The sequence below is a fragment of the Danio aesculapii genome, chromosome 15 (genome assembly GCF_903798145.1).
Source record: "Danio aesculapii chromosome 15, fDanAes4.1, whole genome shotgun sequence".
NCBI classification, from domain to species: Eukaryota; Metazoa; Chordata; class Actinopteri; order Cypriniformes; family Danionidae; genus Danio; species Danio aesculapii.
The window spans coordinates 31,723,425-31,743,341 of NC_079449.1; the positions used below are offsets into that span (position 1 = coordinate 31,723,425).

Consider the following 19,917-nt stretch of genomic DNA (forward strand, 5'->3'; position numbering starts at 1 on the left):
AATCACTCTGTCATGTATAGCATTATAAGAGGCATGACTTTCAGTCCAAATTCTCTTAAATGTTCAGACACTGATTGATGAACAGGTCTTTACCTAGTTTGTTACTGAACTAATGATCATTTTCAGCAGGAGTGCTGAACTTGACTATTTAGATTCTTAGCATTGTCTTGTGCATTTGTCTTTTGTGTATGGCCAGCCTTTTGAGGTGGCTTGAATAAGTGACCTTGTAAAAAGGCAATATTCTAAAAATCACACATTCATAATAAGTGACTTCTCTTGCTATGACAGAAAGGGTCTCCATTTAGCCTTCATTTGAACAACTGTAGGAGGGTTTCAGTCACTTTAGAACAGCTCAAGATTCTTAAACTCTGTGAGAACTTGTGAAATGTGGAAGGTGAGTTACCTTGTGAGAAGGTGAGATCTCCTCTGTATTGTAAATTATGTTATAAAGATGATGTCAAACACAAGGATTATCAAATAAGATATAGCATCTGAATCATTATAATCAGCCAAACATAGGCAGCTAAATTTAAAAACCGTGTTTGTGTGGATGCGTAGGTGCCCTGGGCTCCTTAAGATACACTGAGATCTAATGAAGACCGATCATTTCACTTAAGATCTCAGTGTATCATCAGGAGCAATGGCTATTTTTTTTAGATGGTGCAAGGGTGAGTAAATTAAGAGCAAATGCTTTCCGGTGAACTATTGCTTTGATGCTCTTTTACAAAATGCGATATTCACAGCCTATTGACATGAGGTGCAGTTTTTAGAGGCTGATTTGGTAAATTCGAGATGCTGGTTTGGGTTTTGTGTGGGCAGCTCATCTGCAGATACAGCACGAGTGGGTGTCATCACCGCATCTATAGGGTCAGCAAAGCTCGCTCTAGCATATGCCGCGTAACATTAAGAGACAAACTCATAATTATCTTGTGAAACTTGAGAAAATGTTTTTAAATGAAGCCTGTTTGATGCTTCGAGTGATCTAAAAGTTTTTTTTTTCACTTAAATAAAATGTGTAGACTGTTTTCACATTCACAAAACATCTGTACTTAAACTTAAAACCATGCTGCATATTGTATCTTATCGTCAGTGTATATATCATATATAATCATTGTATAAATGGTGTTTTTACATTCTGGAATATTATATAATGTTATAATACTACTGTTAATAATGTATATGTATAAACATGTATAAATGGTGTTGGTCTATTTAAAAATAGTTATAGTTACTAGTCACTACTTATAAATAGTAACTGATTTAGTAATTGAATTACATCATTGTAAAAACAAAAGTAGCTATTGTGTTTATTATGAGATGGACACTTAATTAGTCATTTATTATTATAAAACCAATGTCATAAACCAGGGGCGTCTAGAGTCGGTCCTGGAGGGCCGCTGTGCTGCATTGTTTAGATCCAACTTCCTTCGACACACCTGATTGGACGTTTCTAGTACTGTATACCTACTGTAGAAAGAGCTTGATTAGTATGTTCATGTGTGTCTAATTGGGGTTGGAACTAAACTCTGCAGGACACCGGCCCTCCAGGACTAAGTTTAAGCACCGCTGTTATAAACTATGGACACTATTATATACTATAAATCAATGCTGCTGTGGGACAAGGTGAGAGACACCTATCAAATGTACTATTATATTTATATATTATAAATTTATTGTAAATATCATTCCTAAAGTGGAACAATAAAACATAATAAATGGTTTAGAACTTAATAGTCTGATGAAGTGATTAGAAGGTGCATTTTTTCTTCGCAATTTTACGTAATCTCAACTGAAACATAAAGACAGGGCGGGACATATGGTAGCTCCACCCCTTTATTAAAAAACATCCAATAGTGTTTGGTTTTTATCCCAGCTCTGCCAGTTAGAGTAATTGAAATCAAGTTTATAAATCAAAAACAAACGAGAAGCATCTTGAAGGGGGCGATGACATGTCAGGTGGTATAAAGCATTTGATTGGTCAGAAGATTTAATGAGATACTGGAACATTAGCCTCTGATTGGTACAATGCATGTTATGCCCAAAACACACCCATAACTCAGTAAGAGAATAAGGGCAACCCTTTTAAACCATGCGCCTGGCTCACAGATCGTTTTTTCTGGCCTTAAAATTGCAAAAGTGGATAGCACTTGGTGCTTTTGCACCATCCGCTTTAACCTTTGATCATTAGAATAGAGCCCAAAATCATTGTTCTTGTGTAGCAGTGTTTATATGACTTGGTTGAATGGATTATAATGGTTTAAATCACCGCTTACAGTCTAAATGTAAACTACTCCAAATATTGTGGTCCAGGTAAATGAAGCTGTTGTTTTTCATCATGCATTGTTGTGTTGTAGTTAAAAGATCAAGTTGGGCAAATTGCATACAGTTTACTAATGTATGCCCTGAAGTTACCTAATGGACATAGTGAGTTATTTCAGTGTTTAAATGTTTCAGTATGTTGGTGTATGATCCACGCTAGCACAGTGTTACCATTGCTGGGGTCCATAGATATTTACATTAGATGTCGCCTACCCTGTTGTTCTCTATTGGAAGGAATGCGTCAAAAGAGCTGCCGTTTTAGTACATTGTATAGCGCTTCTTTGAAATGAATGCAGGACCAAGGTGCAGTAAGGACTAGCCATCCAGAGCCAAAATATACAAATATATGCATATATCTATGATCGTGAGTTTTCCCGGTGGTCAGTAGGCAAATATTTTTTTAAATTATGAAAATTATAATTTTACATTGGCTTTGCTGACAAAGTGCGTGTGTTTGTGTGCAAGGAAATGATTTATCCTCCCTACCTGTTTAATTTGGTCTAAACCTTGTCCTGAAACGCACCCCCTCTCCCGCTTTTACTTCTCATTCTAACAGCGGGAGCGATTTGTTTGTTTATGAATCTCCGTTATGAACGACTCATTCACTAAGCTGACAAGTTTCTAGCACTGCAGTGTCTTGTTGTCATATTTCATTTACATTGCTGATTTTGTTCAACAAAACTAGCATAAGCCTAGTAATTAGTGCGAGTTGGTACTTTGGCTTATGGTGAATGTAGTAAGTGACTGTATTATCATCAATAATGTTACTTGTTTAGCACAAAAGTACAAAAACGTAAAAAACGAAATCTTACCTATGAAATGTTCTGTCTTTGTGCTTTGTTTTCTTTGTTTACTTGTTACTACACCCGTAAGCAGCGCAAATGTCTAGCATCTTCACATTGGCTTTAGTCTTGACTAGTATGGTTGAATGACATTTGTCCTGGGAGCACTGTACAAATGTGGCGGTGCTATTGACGCATGCTCAGGGTCCGTATGTGATATCTAGTGTATATATCTATGGCTGGGGTCAAGCAGATCCTATATGCCAACAGTGTTGGTCTCAGTTCTACCAGCAGTAGCAGATGTCCACAGCGCTAAAGAAACGCTCATCCACACCTTCTGTTGAGCCCTCCATGTCTTCATGAATCATTTATGATAGCACCTGGGCCGAGCTTTAGTGTTGTCAACAGACCACACGCTGAGGCTATGTTAATGTGTCCAGAGACACAAGTAGACACTACAGTTTCTGTAGCTCAACAGCTAATACACGATGCGCACTGGAAACAGTCAGCTAAGATTAACAAGACTGCTAACAGATTTTGCATTTAGCAATCTAACACACAGCTTAATCTTTATGCAGCTGTTCTGTGGCTGATCAAAATTAGATGGACAATTCTAATGCTACATGGAAGCCCAATTAAAGCTGCAAGCAGCACTAAAAGGGCCCTTGCACATGGGGCCACTGCAAACCATCAGGAAAGCAGTGAACACAATGCATTTCTGCAGATAAAAATAATAGAAGGAATGTATGCTATGTGCCACAAGTTCTGTAGCCAGCAGGTTGTTACCTGCAGATTTTGCTATGAATGTAACCAAATATTAGTATGTAGAGATATATTGCTCGGCATTATTGAGTACACCCCATTTTAAAAATGAATATTTTTATCCATTTCTCAGTAAATAGGCAATGCTTTTTGGTGCATTTTAAATAAAACAGATTTATTAAACAGATATATTTATTCAAATAATATTTTAGTCACCAAACATATTTTGAAATTGAAAGATAATGCAACTAAATACAAGCCAAATATTGCAACAAAAAAAAAGTACAACCTACAAAATTTTAACTAAAGTTTTCCATTTTTTTGCTTCTTTTGATTTTTTTCCTCTTTAAATGTGGGGTGTCCCAATTCTCTTTAGCTTGAAGGCGTAGGGCTAAAAGGAAGGGCTAGATACCCCTTGAATCTTTTTAGGACCACACTCAACCAAGGGGTAAGAAAATTTCCCAGAATACAACAGCTACAACAGCAGCATGGCTGCAAATGGAGGTAAGGAGATGCACAAATTTGTATTTTTTGTCATTATTAAAATGTTTTACAACAAACAAGCACATGTTTTAATACATTCATAACTGCGTTCATGTTTTACCGTCATGCTTTTAAAAAAAACGCTAATTTTTGCTATCTACAATCCCTAATAATAACTCCTGTATAGCAGTCCCACAACATTCTAACACTCGAGGACACTCAAATACCCTGTCAGAAAAGTCTAGTGGCTGGGAATAGCCTTTTTACAGTGTCTGATATAATGTTAATGTTATTTTGTATGTTTACATAATGTTAGATGAATATGGCCATGGTGTAAATACACAATACAGTACAGTTACGATCATATTGCCACATTATATCATTATAATAACATGATATCGTTGCCTTCAGTGATTTCCTGAAGATAAATACCAAAACATAGCACAACTGGAACAACTACAGCAGTCGCCATCGTCGATCTCATATGAAGCAAGAGAATGCCTTACAATGAGGAGGTTTCAAATTAGTGCTTATATACAAGTATGTAAACTTTAAATTATACAAAATATATTCAAATACCATCATATTTGCTTTGGTTTTGTAATCAGTGCATCACAATTAATGTACTATATGAAATATAACTCAAACATAATACTAATGATAAATATACTTTAAAGTTAAACAATCTCATTCTTTATTCCCACTAAGTGGCCATTTGAATGAATATTGTCTTTAAGTACAGTTTTATAAATACACTTATAATTTTGGATTTGAAGTACACAACATTGCAGATGCAACACACTTCTTTTTGCAAGTGTGCTGCAGTGCTGAGACTTTTTGAAGTTCAAAACATGCTGAGCCCGCTGTGAGACATTTTATCTTGACTTTTATCTTCTGCCATTTGAAAAGGCGGGAGTGGGGCAAGAATGAAAGTTCTCCTCAGCAACACACACTCAGTCGAAAGAGTACCTACGTCTGCTTATTATCCCGGCATAACCAGGCCAGAGATTGGCTGCAGGAGGCAGGACTTGCTGACTGGTGCTCTGTGCCGGAAGGAAGACTGGAGCGGAAAATGATATCATGGGGTGAGGCTGGCACACAATCTGTCTCGCTGTGTGCTCCAGAAGCACCTAATAACTAACTCTATTCTCAGCCCAGACCCCACTGTCACCCCGGACGTGCTCAGGTGAACCTTCATCTCCACCTCCCAGCTGCTCAAGAAACATTGCTTTGTTTAGACAGGTCAGATTGACAGATGAAAGGTGGTCGGCTGGAATGCAAATTGACACCTACGCATTCAGACATCAGTAGAAAATGCATTCAGATTAGCATAAATGCTAATCGCTGGCTTGTTTTTCTGAAGTTCTTAGGGAATAAAAGCCTGTTCGCACCGAGAATAGCAACTATTAAGATAACAATATTAGCATCTGAACAATTGCACAGTGTTGTTGCTTATTATAATGTATAACTGTGTGTGTGATGCAGTTGAGACAAAGCGTCAGAGTGAACAAAATATTACCACCGCCTCTAGAAGTGCCTGCTTAAGCAGGATGCATGTTCGCAGTAAGGACTGGTGGGAGATGCTAGTCTTGATTAGATAGATAATGTTTGGAAAAGAAGTACATTTTGATGTGCACCTCACATGCACAATTAGACGTGCACGTGATTAAACTGCCAGAACACTGATAAATGCATTTACATGCAATGCTAAACCATGGTTTCTGACTAATAAGATGTTTGATAGTCCGCCACTAATTTTGTGCATGTAAATTCACACAATAATTTTTAAAATTATAATAGTTATGATGTGCCACTTTGAAGGTGGATCCTGATTGGCTGTCAATGTTTTTGTTATTCAGATTTTTGTATCAGCTGAAAAAAATGTTCTGGAGGTTCTATTTTAATGATTTAGGTGCAAAGTCTAAAGTGCATGGCGCAAAAGCATTAAGGGCGTGTCTGAATCCACGATTGCAATTTTAAGGATGGAAAAATACAGTTTGCACTTGGTGCATGGTCTAACAGGGTTGTGTTTATTCCCTTAATGAGTTATGGATTTGTTTTAAGCATAACATGCATTAAACCAATCAGAGTCTCATCTCCCATTCTCTTTAAGAGTCAGTTGGGCTGCGCCATGGTGCATTTGCTTTTTACATTGTGAACTTTGCAAGAGGAAAAACTGAATTTCCTCCTGGGGCTCGGGTTTCCCCCACAGTCCAAAGACATGCGTTACAGGTGAATTGAAACCCGACTGGGGGACAAATCTAAACTTGCTCTCCAGAAATGATTATAGGGGTACATAACCAGAATTAGCTTGGGTTGAAATATCTTCTTTTGTGTTCAACTGAAGAAAGAAGTTCAACAGTGTTTGAAAGGGTGAACTATCTCTCAACTGTTTTTTTTTTTTCCTGTGTACTAATAGTGTAATTTGGGGTCTATATGATTTTTCACATTCATTTTCAATGTGGGGTCGTTTTGACCCCAAATACCAGAAACTTATTTTTACATACCTTCAAAACAACAGAATCAAGTCCAGATTTTGACAAATAAGGAACAGTTGATCGGGGCCATATACTGTATACTTCAAGCTCAAATTAAGGGTTAACCCTCTTTGCTTTTGTGTTGCAGTTCATCCCAAAAAGAAGAACCGTCAGACGTGTGTGCGCAAGAGCCTGATATGCGCCTTCGCCATGGCCTTCATCATCAGCGTCATGCTCATCGCGGCCAATCAGATGCTGCGCAACGGCATGGAGTAGCGACACCACTGTGAGCGGGGCGGAGCCTGCATGTGCATGTCTGTCCATGAAGTTTCTGGAAACTAACAAACAAAAACCAAACACCTCACTAATGAAAAAAGAGGAGCTTTTTATTCTTTTTTTAATTCCTGTTCTCCCGTTACTTTTTTCATGCGGACCAAGTGACAAGGGAAACGTACGGCCAGCCAAGCCAGCATGTTCTACACGGGGTCTCATCTCTCAGGCAGGGACTTTAAAGGGCTGACTTTCTGCTTTTCGTGCCACCTCTGTTCCCTAATGCAATAACATGCAGGAGTTCATAAGCACCTCTTAGACGATGTGGCCATCTCCTCCATGCTTTTTTTTTTCAAGCAGGGATTCACTGATGAGCTTCTGCTGGGTTCGAGCCTGCTGTCGATGTAGGAAGGCAAAAGTAATTGGCAACTCATTACACCTTTGTGGAGGGAGAGCTACAGCATCCACTCCGGAGACTATTTATGTCTGCTCTTGCCAGAGTGCTTTTCTGGCTCTTTGGATGGTGGGAGGCCGGGGAGGGAAGAAAGGAAGGAACGAGCGCTCGTCGTAGTTCTTAATTAAATCCATAGTCATCTGCTCCAAAAAATCTATGAGCCCGACTCATAGTTTTAATCATTCTGAATGTGTTTCTGCGCTTTGATTGTGCGATCTTCCTATGTCTAATGCTTTTTTTTCTGAAGTGGTTTGTAAATGAGCACAGCAATGCAACAGCGAGAAAAGTTTTGCACAATCCCCACCATTATATTATATTATTTATTCAGTCATTCATTTTCTTGTTGGCTTAGTCCCTTTATTAATCCGGGCTCGCCACAGCGGAATGAACCACCAACTCATCCAGCATTTGTTTTACGCAGCGGATGCCCTTCCAGCGCAACCCATCACTGGGAAATATATTATATTATATTATATTATATTATATTATATTATATTATATTATATTATATATTGGTTTCATTAAGTTTAACAATTTTATTAATCCCACCAGGGGCAATTAAAATAGGGCAGTAGCATCATTACACAAAAAATGCATTCAAACAAAATCACTCAAAAACAATATTAAAAAACACATCCCAGAATGCTTCATAATAACTTTGAACATATAAATATTGCAGGTTAATTTGGAGAAATGTGTCTGCCAAGCGATTTAATGTAGCTGTCAAAATACTATTTTCATAAACAGTATTTTTGTCTTGTTACGCAGTATGAATTTCACATTCTTTAAAAAGTACTGTTTTACAGTAAGATTCATTAGTTAATGTATTTACTAATGTGAACTAATAATGAACAATACTTGTACAGCATTTATTAATCATAGTTCCTCATTTAGTATAGCTTTATTAACATCCAAATTCTTGCTTGTTAACTTTAATGCACCATGAGTTAACATGAATTAACAATGAATGTAATGTATTTTTATTAACTAACACGAACAAATACTGTAATAAATGTGTTGTTCATTGTTTGTTCATGTTAGTAAATGCATGAAGTAACACATTAACTAATGCGACCTTATTGTAAAGTGTTATCAAAATACTTTGCAATTAATGTGTATTTTATTATAAATTAAACATTGTAGTGCTGTAGAACTGTTTTCTTGTTTTTGTATCATTTTAAGAATTTTTTTGGAGGGAAAACAAGACAAAAATATTAATAAATGAAAAATATACCTACGGTTGCTAAAATATTAAGCATTGTACACTGGTTTATTATGTACAGAAATGTTAAAATATATATAGAAACTTTAAACTTTTACACATTTTAATAATCTCATTTTAATTGCAAAACTATTTAAAATAAGACAAAAAACACTGACTAAAAATAAGATGTGCTGACATCATATTTCTTATTTAATTAGTTTCTTTAACATCAATTAATTTAATAGTTGCACAGTTTAGGAAAAATGTGTGACATAATTATAAAGAACTAAAATAAAATTTCTTTCTAATTCTGTCAAACTTCAAATATTTTATTGGGTATGGAAATTATAAACCATCAAAACAATCACAAGAAACTTGAAAATTCATGTGAATTCATTGCTAGTAAACAGTGCAAAAAGTGAAGTACATTAAGGCTGCGTCCGAAACCGCCTACTCAGTAGGTACTGCATTTGAATTTAAACATACTACTCGGCAGTTAGAAAGTACGTTCTATATAGTATGAATGTGAGCAGTATGAATGGAATTCAGACGTACTACATCTGCCATTTTGTCATGGTCAGGTGATCTACCTGCATCAGTTGCGCCACTTTACTGCCATTCATGAAATTCTCTCACGGGGATAGCGCAGCGTCCATGGGATGCGCACTTCAGAATGTAGCTGGAAGTAGTAGGTCATCCAGGTTTCTTGCATACTGATTTTGAAATTCTTTGAATTCGCACATACAACTCGGCTCGCATACTGATTTTAGCATACTATATAATATAGAAGTATGCGGTTTCGGACGCAGCCTCCGACATCCTGTACACTCACCGGTAACTTTATTGGGTACACCTGTCCAACTGCTTGTTAATGCAAATTTCTAATTAGCCAATCACATGGCAGCAACTCAATGCATTTAGGCATGTAGACATGGTGGTGGTGGTGTCATAAAGCATGAATCATCTCAGACTGGTTTCTTGAACATGGCAATGAGTTCACTGTACTTAAATGGCCCCCACAGTCACCAGAACTGACAAATCTGAAGCTACTGCGTGATGCTATCATGTCAATATGGACCAAAATCTCTGAGGAATATTTCCAATACCTTGTTGAATCTACGTCACAAAGGATTAAGGCAGTTCTGAAGGCAAAACAGAGGTACTAGTAAGGTGTACCTAATAAAGTGGCTGGTGAGTGAATAACAATACATGTAACAGCATTAAAACCTCTGGAATAATGGAACATGATTATTTTAAATGAACTGTCACTGCTTTTTAAAATACAAAAAGAAAATTATCATTACAGCAGAAAAATGCTCTACTGTACATACATCTGAAACATCATCTGACATGAAAAACCTTTCAGGAGTATTTAAGAAAAAAGTTAAAGAACAACTGTTCTACAGTACATTTATAACATGTTCACAAGCCAAAAATAAAGGATACAAAAATTATTTTAGCTAAATTAATTGTATGTTTAGCTATCAACACAACTGTAGTAGTACTCTCAGGTCTGTTTAAGTTATTTTACCATATAAAACCTACTCCAAATATTTTCTGGCAAAATTAGAGCAGAAAAAGTCTTCATGTTCAATCTGGGTCTGATGAGTGAAGAACAAGATGTGTTTGCTTGAGGTTTGCAGTAAAAGCTCTTAATGTGGTTAATGGTACTTTATAGCCATTTATTGCTGTTTCAAGGGTTAATCCTGCTGAAATGCACATTTTCAGTATTTCTGGCTCATATGTTTCTGAGTGGATGAGCTTGAGTTGTTTTGCTGTGTTTATGTCATCAGCCATTCACCCCCACAAAAAAACATTTTCATTTCACTTTATCTGGCCAGTCTCTTTTTTTTAACAGCGTTGAGAATGTTATTCACTTTACCTTGAATCACAATCATGTTTATGGTTATGAATGTGGTACATATTGCATCCAACACAATCTCACAGCAGTTCATATCTTTTTGATTTAGTGGCTAATTTGTATATTTGTAGGATCTCATTCGTACATTTCAGTTTGATTTGCTCATCTCCAAATGATTTGGGCACACACCTCCTTTTAAAAAACTTACGAATTAAATCGTATGAACACATATGAATTAGCCACTTTTTTCTGACAAAAATCAAAATAGTTACATTTCCTTGTGAAATCAGGCTAATTGCATCTTGGTCTGCAGAATATGTCTGCCCAAAAATTACAATGTGCTAATTTACTCACCCTCAGCCCATTTAAGATGAGCTTTTTTGGTTGTTGATGATTAAAGAAATATTTCAGCTGAAACTGTGGTTCTTAATGATTTGTTAAATGCAAGTCAACAGCTGGCGGCGCTTTGAGAGTCAAAAAAACAAAAACAAATACAGGCAAAATTAAGTGTGGTTTATTTATAAACTAATTTCGAGAGGATCACGTGCTTGTGATTGAACACAGCTGGTACCGCATTAGCTCATCATATTTGCATCAATCAGACGAATACTGACACACTATAAATTACCTGAGCTTTCTACTCCAGTCATCTTCGTCTTGAAGAATCCCCCCTTCCACCCCTACTCCTCCCCTTCTCTGATAGGGTGGCATGGTGGCCCAGTGGGTAGCACTCTTACCTTACAGCAAGAATGCCACTGGTTCGGCCCTCTCCGGGCTAGTCTGCGTTTCTGTGCGAAGTTTGCATGTTCTTCACGTGTTTCGCATGGGTTTACCACGGGTTCTCTGGTTTCCTCCCACAGTCCAAAAAACATAAACCATAAGTAAATTGACTTCTTCAAATAGCATCCTAAAGCAACTTTAAGTCAGATATATCTCAGCAGTTCACAAGTAGGGGAGTTCTCGGGACCCATCTGAGCTCAAACTCTCCTCTCGCCCTTCAAACGGTAGAGAGCCCCGGGCTCATGGATATTCTGAGCTCAGGGCTCTCTCCCGGGACAGCATGCCAAACACGCTTTATTATCGATCAACAGCTGAGTGTGAACTCTTGAAATGAATACGTGATGAAACATGTTTGCCTTATGAAATGAACCGATCAGCCCACGAAAGAAACTGCATAAAACCTTGGCATAAACACTTTTGAGCAGGTTCAACACAATCTCATGCGATTAGTAACATTTTGATTTAGTGGCTTAAATTTGTATGAATTTGTCCAATCTCATTCAATCCTTTTAGTACAATTTGCTCATTCCCCATTGATAAAAAGGTTAGGGGTGGGGTTTGGGTACACGCTTCCTTTTAAAAAGGCTTTTTGTCTGAATAAAATCATATGAATTTGTATGAATTAGCCACATTTCTGACAATACGTAAACTAGTTATGTAAAACTTTCCCTTGTGAAATCAGGCCTGGCAGGTTAGACCAAATGTGTTGTCACACTGTAGAAAATGCAGGGTTCCACACAATTCAGGGTGCTTTCACACTAGCACTTTTGGTCTGTACGTTTAGCTAGTGTGAACGTTGTCTTCTGAACTCGGGTGCGGACCCATGAACCATACCCGAGTCTGCCTGAAAGAGGTGGTCTGGGGTACGGTTTGTGCGAACTCTGGTATGGTTCACTTCTGATATGAATACAATCGTACCAAATAACGGAAATGAACCGCCAACTGTACAACAAATTTTAGTTTTCACAATGTTCATTTGTGTGTGTTTATCTGTGTATCATCTTCCTTTGGCGACAAGCAGGACTAACAGTGAGAATGTCTGCTTGTCTCCACCAAAAATGACTTTTGCTGATATTGCATGATGTTCTGAACGTTAATAATTTTTTCGCGACAATGGCTCTCTTTATTTTGGTTTTGATAACAAAACCAAAAGATTCAGTAAAAGCAGAACAACTGTGATATGCGTACGTCTCCATTTTGGCACTTTGTATTCTTGGCCGTCACCTAGCAACAGTTGTACATAAAACAGCAGCTTGATGATGCAAGCGTACCGAGGTTCAGAAGGAAAAAAGATAATGGCTGCGTCTGAAACTATATTACAACTATACTTTTATAGTATGCTAAAATCAGTATGCGAGCCGAGTAGTATGTCCGAATTCATAGAATTGTTGAATGTGTTTGAATTCATAGAATTCGGAAATCAGTATGCGAGGAGTACCCGGATGACCTACTACTTCCAACAAGATTCTGAAGTAAGCGTCCCATGTGCTGCGCTATCCCTTGATTCCCCACAAGAGAATTCATGAATGGGAGTGTAGCGACGCAATGACGAGGGTAGGTCACATGACCATGACAAAATGGCAGATGTAGTACGTCTGAATTCCATTCATACTGCTCACATTCATACTATATAGAACGTACTTTTCTAACAGCCGAGTAGTACGTTTAAATTCAAATGCAGTACCTACTGAGTAAGGCGGTTTCGGATGCAGCCAGTGTGAATACAAATCCGGACCAGGCATTAAAGTGTGAAAGCCCTCATTCATGTTGTCACAACACAAATCGATTAAGTATAACTTAACAAATTTCAGTAGATTGCACATAAAACAATTAAGTTGATCTAAACAAATCTCAAGAATTGTATTGTTTCAGCTCATTTTAAATAAGTAGTTTGAACAAGCAGCAAAAATAGTTTTTTGAGCCACGTGTGTTAATTTGTTAATTTGTGTTTGTTCTTTTTTCCTTCCTTTCTTTAACTCTCAAAATGCCAGTTACTGTTGACCTGCATTTTACAAATCACAAATGACTGCCTTTTGAAACTACTCTTTATTGCTCTTTTAAACAAACCCTACTGAAAAAAACCAGCTTAAACCAGCCTAGGCTGGTTGGCTGGTTTTAGCTGGTTAACCAGCCTGGTTTTAGAGGGGTTTTGGCCATTTCCAGGCTGGTTTCCAGCCATTTCCAGCCTGGTCTTAGCTGGTCGGGCTGGAAAATGACCAGTTAAAACCTGCTTGACCAGCCTAGCCAGGCTGGGAGCCCAGCCAAAACCAGCTATGTCCAGCTAAAACCAGGCTGGTCAAGCTGGTGTTAGCTGGATTTAGCTGGTCATTTTCCAGCCTGGAAATGGCCAAACCCCCTCTAAAACCAGGCTGGTCGACCAGCTAAAACCAGCCAACCAGCCTAGGCTGGTTTAAGCTGGATTTTTCAGCAGGGAAAGGCAGGTCATTTGTATAGTGAAGAAAATGAACAATGTTTTTGATTGAATTGTCCCTTTAAACCCTCCTTAGCATGCATCACAGACTCTTCAAGTCTTAAAAAAATGCCATTTATAAAAAGGAAAAGAATGATACTGGAAGACGATTGAAATTGTGCCTGACGCAGTTCTTCTCTTTGTGTTTCATGAATGTCAATCTCCTCGGACACCTGTATACGTTCTTCACCTGTTTCCTGAGGTCTGCTTCAACTTTATTATGCATGTGAATGAGCGGAAACCTGTAAATAGAGCTTTACATGTGTGTTTTCTGTTGGCATGATAGTTTTAAGCAGTACATTCTGCACAGATCGCGTCGGGCTACTGAGGGGGCGAGCGACTGAAACCAACACACCTCTGCCAGCTCTTCGTTCGCCCCCGAGAACCCTGACTAAAGCCATATTTGTCTGCACAGGTGTACTAAAGAGAACAAAGGTGCATATAGTGAAATTACAAAGGTATAATGTTAGTACGACAACCCCTTTTTCTCACTGGAATGTTGATTAACGAGTCGATATGTTTCATTCTGGTACAATGGCGTCACCTGGTGGCTGGTGTTTGAAAACGATTAATTCGTTCACTGTGTTTGTCCTCATAAAACTGTCCTTGTCTGATCCAGAATGTAACATTAGCTTGTAGCATTCAGTTAGAGATTTGGGTGTGTTAATGAAATGATGTGTTGAATGTGAAATTTACATTATATGTTGGGGTTGGGAGAGATTTTAGCAATTAAAGAATGGCGTTTCAAAACAGTGTTATGTAATACATATGTACACAGCAAATGATTTCAGATTACTTTAAAGACAATATTGGTAATGGCCTTTTTAATAATTAGGACTACAATGTTGTGAACAAAATGTCCCAAGAAATCAGACTGAAATGTAAAGAGGGTTGTATTTCAAATAAAGAGTTTGGGGAAACAATTGAGATGGCTGTTCATCGGATTTAACTGTAAGAAACAAATGTATATAAACTTATTTGCAGTTATTCACTTAATGACAGATCTGTACACTTTGCATGCAGAATATTTAGCTATAGATGAGATTAGCTTGTTGCAAGCTAGCCATAGCCTAAGACATTTTAATATACATATTCAAATATGTACAGGACAAATGCATAGAGTTTATGCAATAAAGCATTTTTTTTGTAATGTTTGTGTTTTTACTGACTCCATAGTGTAAATGTAAGACATGCTACGCCATTAATCATTACTGTGTTTGTTGTTGTTATGTTGTGGAAACTAAAAACAGGTGTGACTTAAATTGACAACCTTAGGTATAAAAGCAATATTAAGCAAAGCTAATGTTGTTTCTATGTCGCATGAACACAGGTTTCGTTAATAATTGTACGTTTTAGACTTCAACTTTGGTAGCTATATTAAAATCAACCACTGAACATCCTGGCGACACATTGTAAGTATGATTTTTGGTTTTAAACAAATGTGTTTTTGGAAAAAATATATATTTTGGGCATAACGATGTAGCCTCCATAAAGAGTCGTTGATAAATCCACTCTTGTCATGTAAAGCACATACTGAGAGGCATTTAGCCTACAGTACATTTACAACACACTTTTCTTTTTAACTCATTGTTAAATTCACGTGAGGAAATCTTTTGCCCGCATAAAAATTATATATATATATATATATATATATATATATATATATATATATATATATATATATATATATATATATATATATATATATATATATATATATATATATATATATATATATATATATTTATTTTTTTTTATTTTTTATTTTTTTTTTTTTTTAACCATTTACATAGATATCTATAAAATTACTGTTTGCATGGAAATCTGTTGAACAATGGAGATGTTACAAATGCTCAATCAGGTCCCAAAAGTAAACAACTAAAAGTGCTTATATACACTCCTGATGTGATCTAATACTAAAGAAAAATCATTATCTTAAACTGTAGAATCACCATTGTAAAATCACAGTTCATTTTTTTTAACTAAATCTTTATGTATTGGCATTCAGAATCCACATGAGATTAAAGAACTCTCCCTTGCGTATTTTTTTTTTGTGTTCAATTTTAGTGACACCAATTGAGAGAAAGTGGCTTTGTTTCATAGTGCGCTTCAAACATCAATACGTTTTTGCACACAAAAAAAATTGGTTGAGATCTGAACTACACGTTCTTACTGATTTCTACTATCATGACATTACCAACTTAAGTGGACTATAGAACAGAAGTTAGGGTTTTATTTTTTATAATGCAGCTCCTTGTCATTTCTCACAGCAAACAGCTTGAGGGTATGGGAGGCCACTGAGGCCAAAATGTATCCACACCATTAGAAGGTGCTAAAGCTCTGATGCAATACATTTTTCACTATCACATGTTAACTTAAGCATATTCAATTTAATTAATCTTTATTTCTATAGAGCTTTTACATTGTAGATTGTGTCAAAGCAGCTTAAAATAGTTCTAATAGATTGAAACTGTCAATCCAGTTTTCAGAGTTGAAGTTCAGTTTAGTTCATTTCAGTGTAGTTTAATTTTCACTGCTGGAAGTCCAAACAAAATCCATCGATCTGCAGATCCACAAGTCCCAGACCAAGCAAGCCAGTGGTGACAGTGGTAAGGAACAAACTTCACCAATTGAAAAAAAGTGAAGGAAGAAAAAAAACCTTGAGAGAAACCAGGCTCAGTTAGGCATGACCATTTCTTCTCTGGCCAAACTTCCTGTGTGGAGCTGCTGTCTGGGTGCCTGAGGCTGAAGAAGGTTGGACGTCCAATGTGGAGAAGCTTCAGGTGTGAGAAGGTCACTGGCTGGTGTACAGGTTGCCCCATGGGATCAGTGCAAAGACTCATCTGTTACTGGTGTCTTCCAGGAATCAGTCTCATGTTCTCCACTCCTCCATGACCTCCACAGCATCTGCTCAGGATGCGGCCTGGTCTAGGATTATGAAAACCAAGGGATCATAAAAATTCAAAAGAGCTTACCTGACAGCTTTATAGGGATTGGGGCATATGGATGAGACCTTGAATAGAATAAGCTTTTTGACACTATACAACTTCCTTGCATAAAGGATCATGGGTGCCTGAAGTGCCCATCAGTTGAACCCTTCGAAATCGTTCATTCTGAAGAGGCCTTCCAAATGGCCTTCCAAATAGAATTGGAAATACACTTTAATATGACGGCCATGATAGTTTTCATGCTGAAGTGCTTTTCAGAGGGCGATGTATTCCCTTTGGAATGCACTGCTTGTTTTGATGTTTTTGTGCCAGTGGTCTTTCATATGAGGGTAGTGGTATAAGGATATTCTGCCCAAGCGAACAAACTGATGACATCACAAAAGGACTACTACAACCTCAAATCAAAAGAGGTTGGGACAGTATGGAAAATGCAAATAAAAAAAGTAGTGATTTCATTGATCAAATTTACATTGACTTGTATTTCGTTGCAGACAATATGAAAACAAAATATTTCATGTTTCGTCTCGTCAACTTCATTTAATTTGTAAATATACATCCTTTTCTGTCAATCAAATCTGCAACACTTTCAAAACAAAGTTGGGACAGGAGCAATTTAGGAATTAAAATCAGGTAAATTGGTTAAATGTTCATGTGATTTGAAGGTGATGTTAACAGGTGATTGTAATCATGATTTGGTACAAAAGCAGCATCCAAGAAAGGTCTAGTCCTTTAGGAGCAAAGTTGCACAGAGGATCGCATGTTGGCCAACAAATACGTGAGAAAATTAAGGAAATGTTCCTTAAAAGACAGATATGAACACATTTGGATATTTCACCTTTAACAGTGCATAACGTAATTAAAAGGAATCTGGAGGAATTTCAGTGCTTAAAGGACATTTTATTTTAAGAAACATTAAATAATATTTTGGAGCAGTAAACATGTCAGGCTTAATAATTCGAATAAATCAGACTTTTTTGTTTCAAAAAAAGATGTTTTTTACAATTTAAAACACCATCTTTAGATTTATTTTCTGCTGAAGATGTCCTAAAAAACAAAACAAAAAAAATAAATAAAAAACCGTACACATATCTTAGAAACGGTATAGCAGAAAATTTTGACGGTTTTAAAACCTTGACTTTTCCAAATCGCAGTATACCTTGAAAATGGTTATTGTCCCATGTCTACATGGGCTCAGGACTACTTTGGCAAACCTTTGTCAAGTACCACAATATGTAGTTACACCCACAAATGCCAGTAAAAACTGTACTGTGCCAAAAGGAAGCCCTATGTTAACAGTGTCCAGAAGCGCTATTGAGTTTTCTGGGCTCGCAGGCAACTGGGATGGACCATCACACAGTGGAAACGTGAGATGAGTCAGATGAATCAGCATTTCAGATATTTTTTTGGGAGGAATTGATGCCGTGTGCTCCAGACCAACGAAGAAAAACACCATCAAGACTGTTACCAGCAACAAGTCCAAAAGCCAGGGTCTGTCGTTGTATGGAGTTGTGTCAGTGCCTTTGGCAAAGGTAACTTGCACTTCTGTGATGGCACCATTAATGCTGAAAAGTACATAAGAGATTTTGGAGTTTAATGGAATTTAATCCATTTTGATTTCAAGTGCCTTCACATTCTAGTATAGACTCTACCACAAGCTCAAAGCAAATATAATTTGAGTTCTGAAACTTTTAATGATGCAAAACACAAAGCCTGGTTGTCTCGATTTTTTTGTAAAAATATGAAGCTACTGCACTCAGTCACAGACATCAGCCAAATCAGAGCTCTAAGGGTGAATCACTAAGTTAATGAGCCAGTAATGAATCATGATGATCAATATTAACTGTAATGAACTATGGAGGCGTATCATCTGTTTTAATTATTTACTCCTGTACTATAGACTACAAAGTCATTATGTGTATTCGAGAGCAACGAACTGCCCCAATTACTTGCTGCCTCACAGCTTACTATAAAATAACACAAGTCTCCTATAAAACGTGCAAGCTTCTACCACAAAGAAAATCCATAAGCCGGTAGGCCCACAGAGCAGAGCTGCCTATACCAGAGCTCTTTAATATGGAAAGATGAAAAAGATATTTGCCCTAATTCGAGTTGTAAATGCATAATAAACAGCGGCTGAATATTTAGCAGGCTTCAAACATGTGGCAAGGCTCACATGACTGGGAGCTGTCATTCACACAGAGCCTGAAGCGCCGCAGCAGGAGAGGTTCGGCTCAGTAGTGGGAGGCGCTCAAAGGCTTGATTAGTATGCACAGTTGATGTCCTTTTAAGTTAGAACAGCCTTACCGTTGCTGAAGGAAGGATTGTTGTGTGAACAAGCTCAGCTGGTGCTTTTTGACACGTCAAACCACCCTCTTAGTAACCCATCAACCTCCTGTCACCGGAACAGCAGGGTTTTACCACTAATCTTCAAATGACAACCTAAAATTGTTTGTGGAGAGTTGCTTTATTCTTGGGATATGCTGCTGCGTTATTGCCAACAGGTAAAGTAGTAGATGAGGTTCTTACATTGCTGATGGTTCACTCAAAAAATTATGTTTGTGGTTTGTTCAAATTACTTATTTAAAATGAGCAGAAACAATACACTTCTAGATGTCTTTTTGGGACAATTTAATTGTTTTATGTTTAATCCACTCAAATTTGTAAAAACCCAGCAGGGCCATAATGTCATAAGATGTTAATGTTAGGTTAGATTTAGGTCACGATGTCAGGTGACCAAAATTCAATGTCTAGCCAGCACCTAAAGACGTTATTTTGACATCAAATGAAATTGATATTTGGTTGATTTTAGGTTGTGTTGGAAAGTGACCAAAATCCAAGGTTGAGCCAACATCTTAAACTTCAAATGCTGACATTTATTTGTCGAGTATGGCAACCAAAATCCAACGTCTGATAGATGTCATAGTGGTAACATCCACACAACCTCAAGCTGTACCAATCTTAGATGTTGATATTTAGTTGTTTTTAGGTTGGATGTTGAATATTGGCTTTGTACTGATCGGCTTCTGACATCAACCCGATTTTCAATTCCAAACAAAATGAAACGCCCTGATGTTGAGGTACAACATCTATCTGACATCATGTTGATG

The 19,917-nt window shown here is 37.2% G+C and overlaps 1 protein-coding gene across 2 annotated transcripts in view; it reads left to right on the forward strand.

The window, feature by feature from the left end:
• caln1 (calneuron 1) overlaps positions 1-8,008 on the forward strand; it is a 111,031-nt gene extending 103,023 nt beyond the window's left edge. For both annotated transcript variants that reach the window (XM_056474395.1, XM_056474394.1), the window contains exon 6: positions 6,972-8,008. In XM_056474395.1, the coding sequence (XP_056330370.1) occupies positions 6,972-7,099 (128 nt within the window). In that variant the 3' untranslated portion in view covers positions 7,100-8,008. The remainder of the gene's footprint in view (positions 1-6,971) is intronic.
• The last annotated feature ends 11,909 nt before the right edge of the window (positions 8,009-19,917 follow it).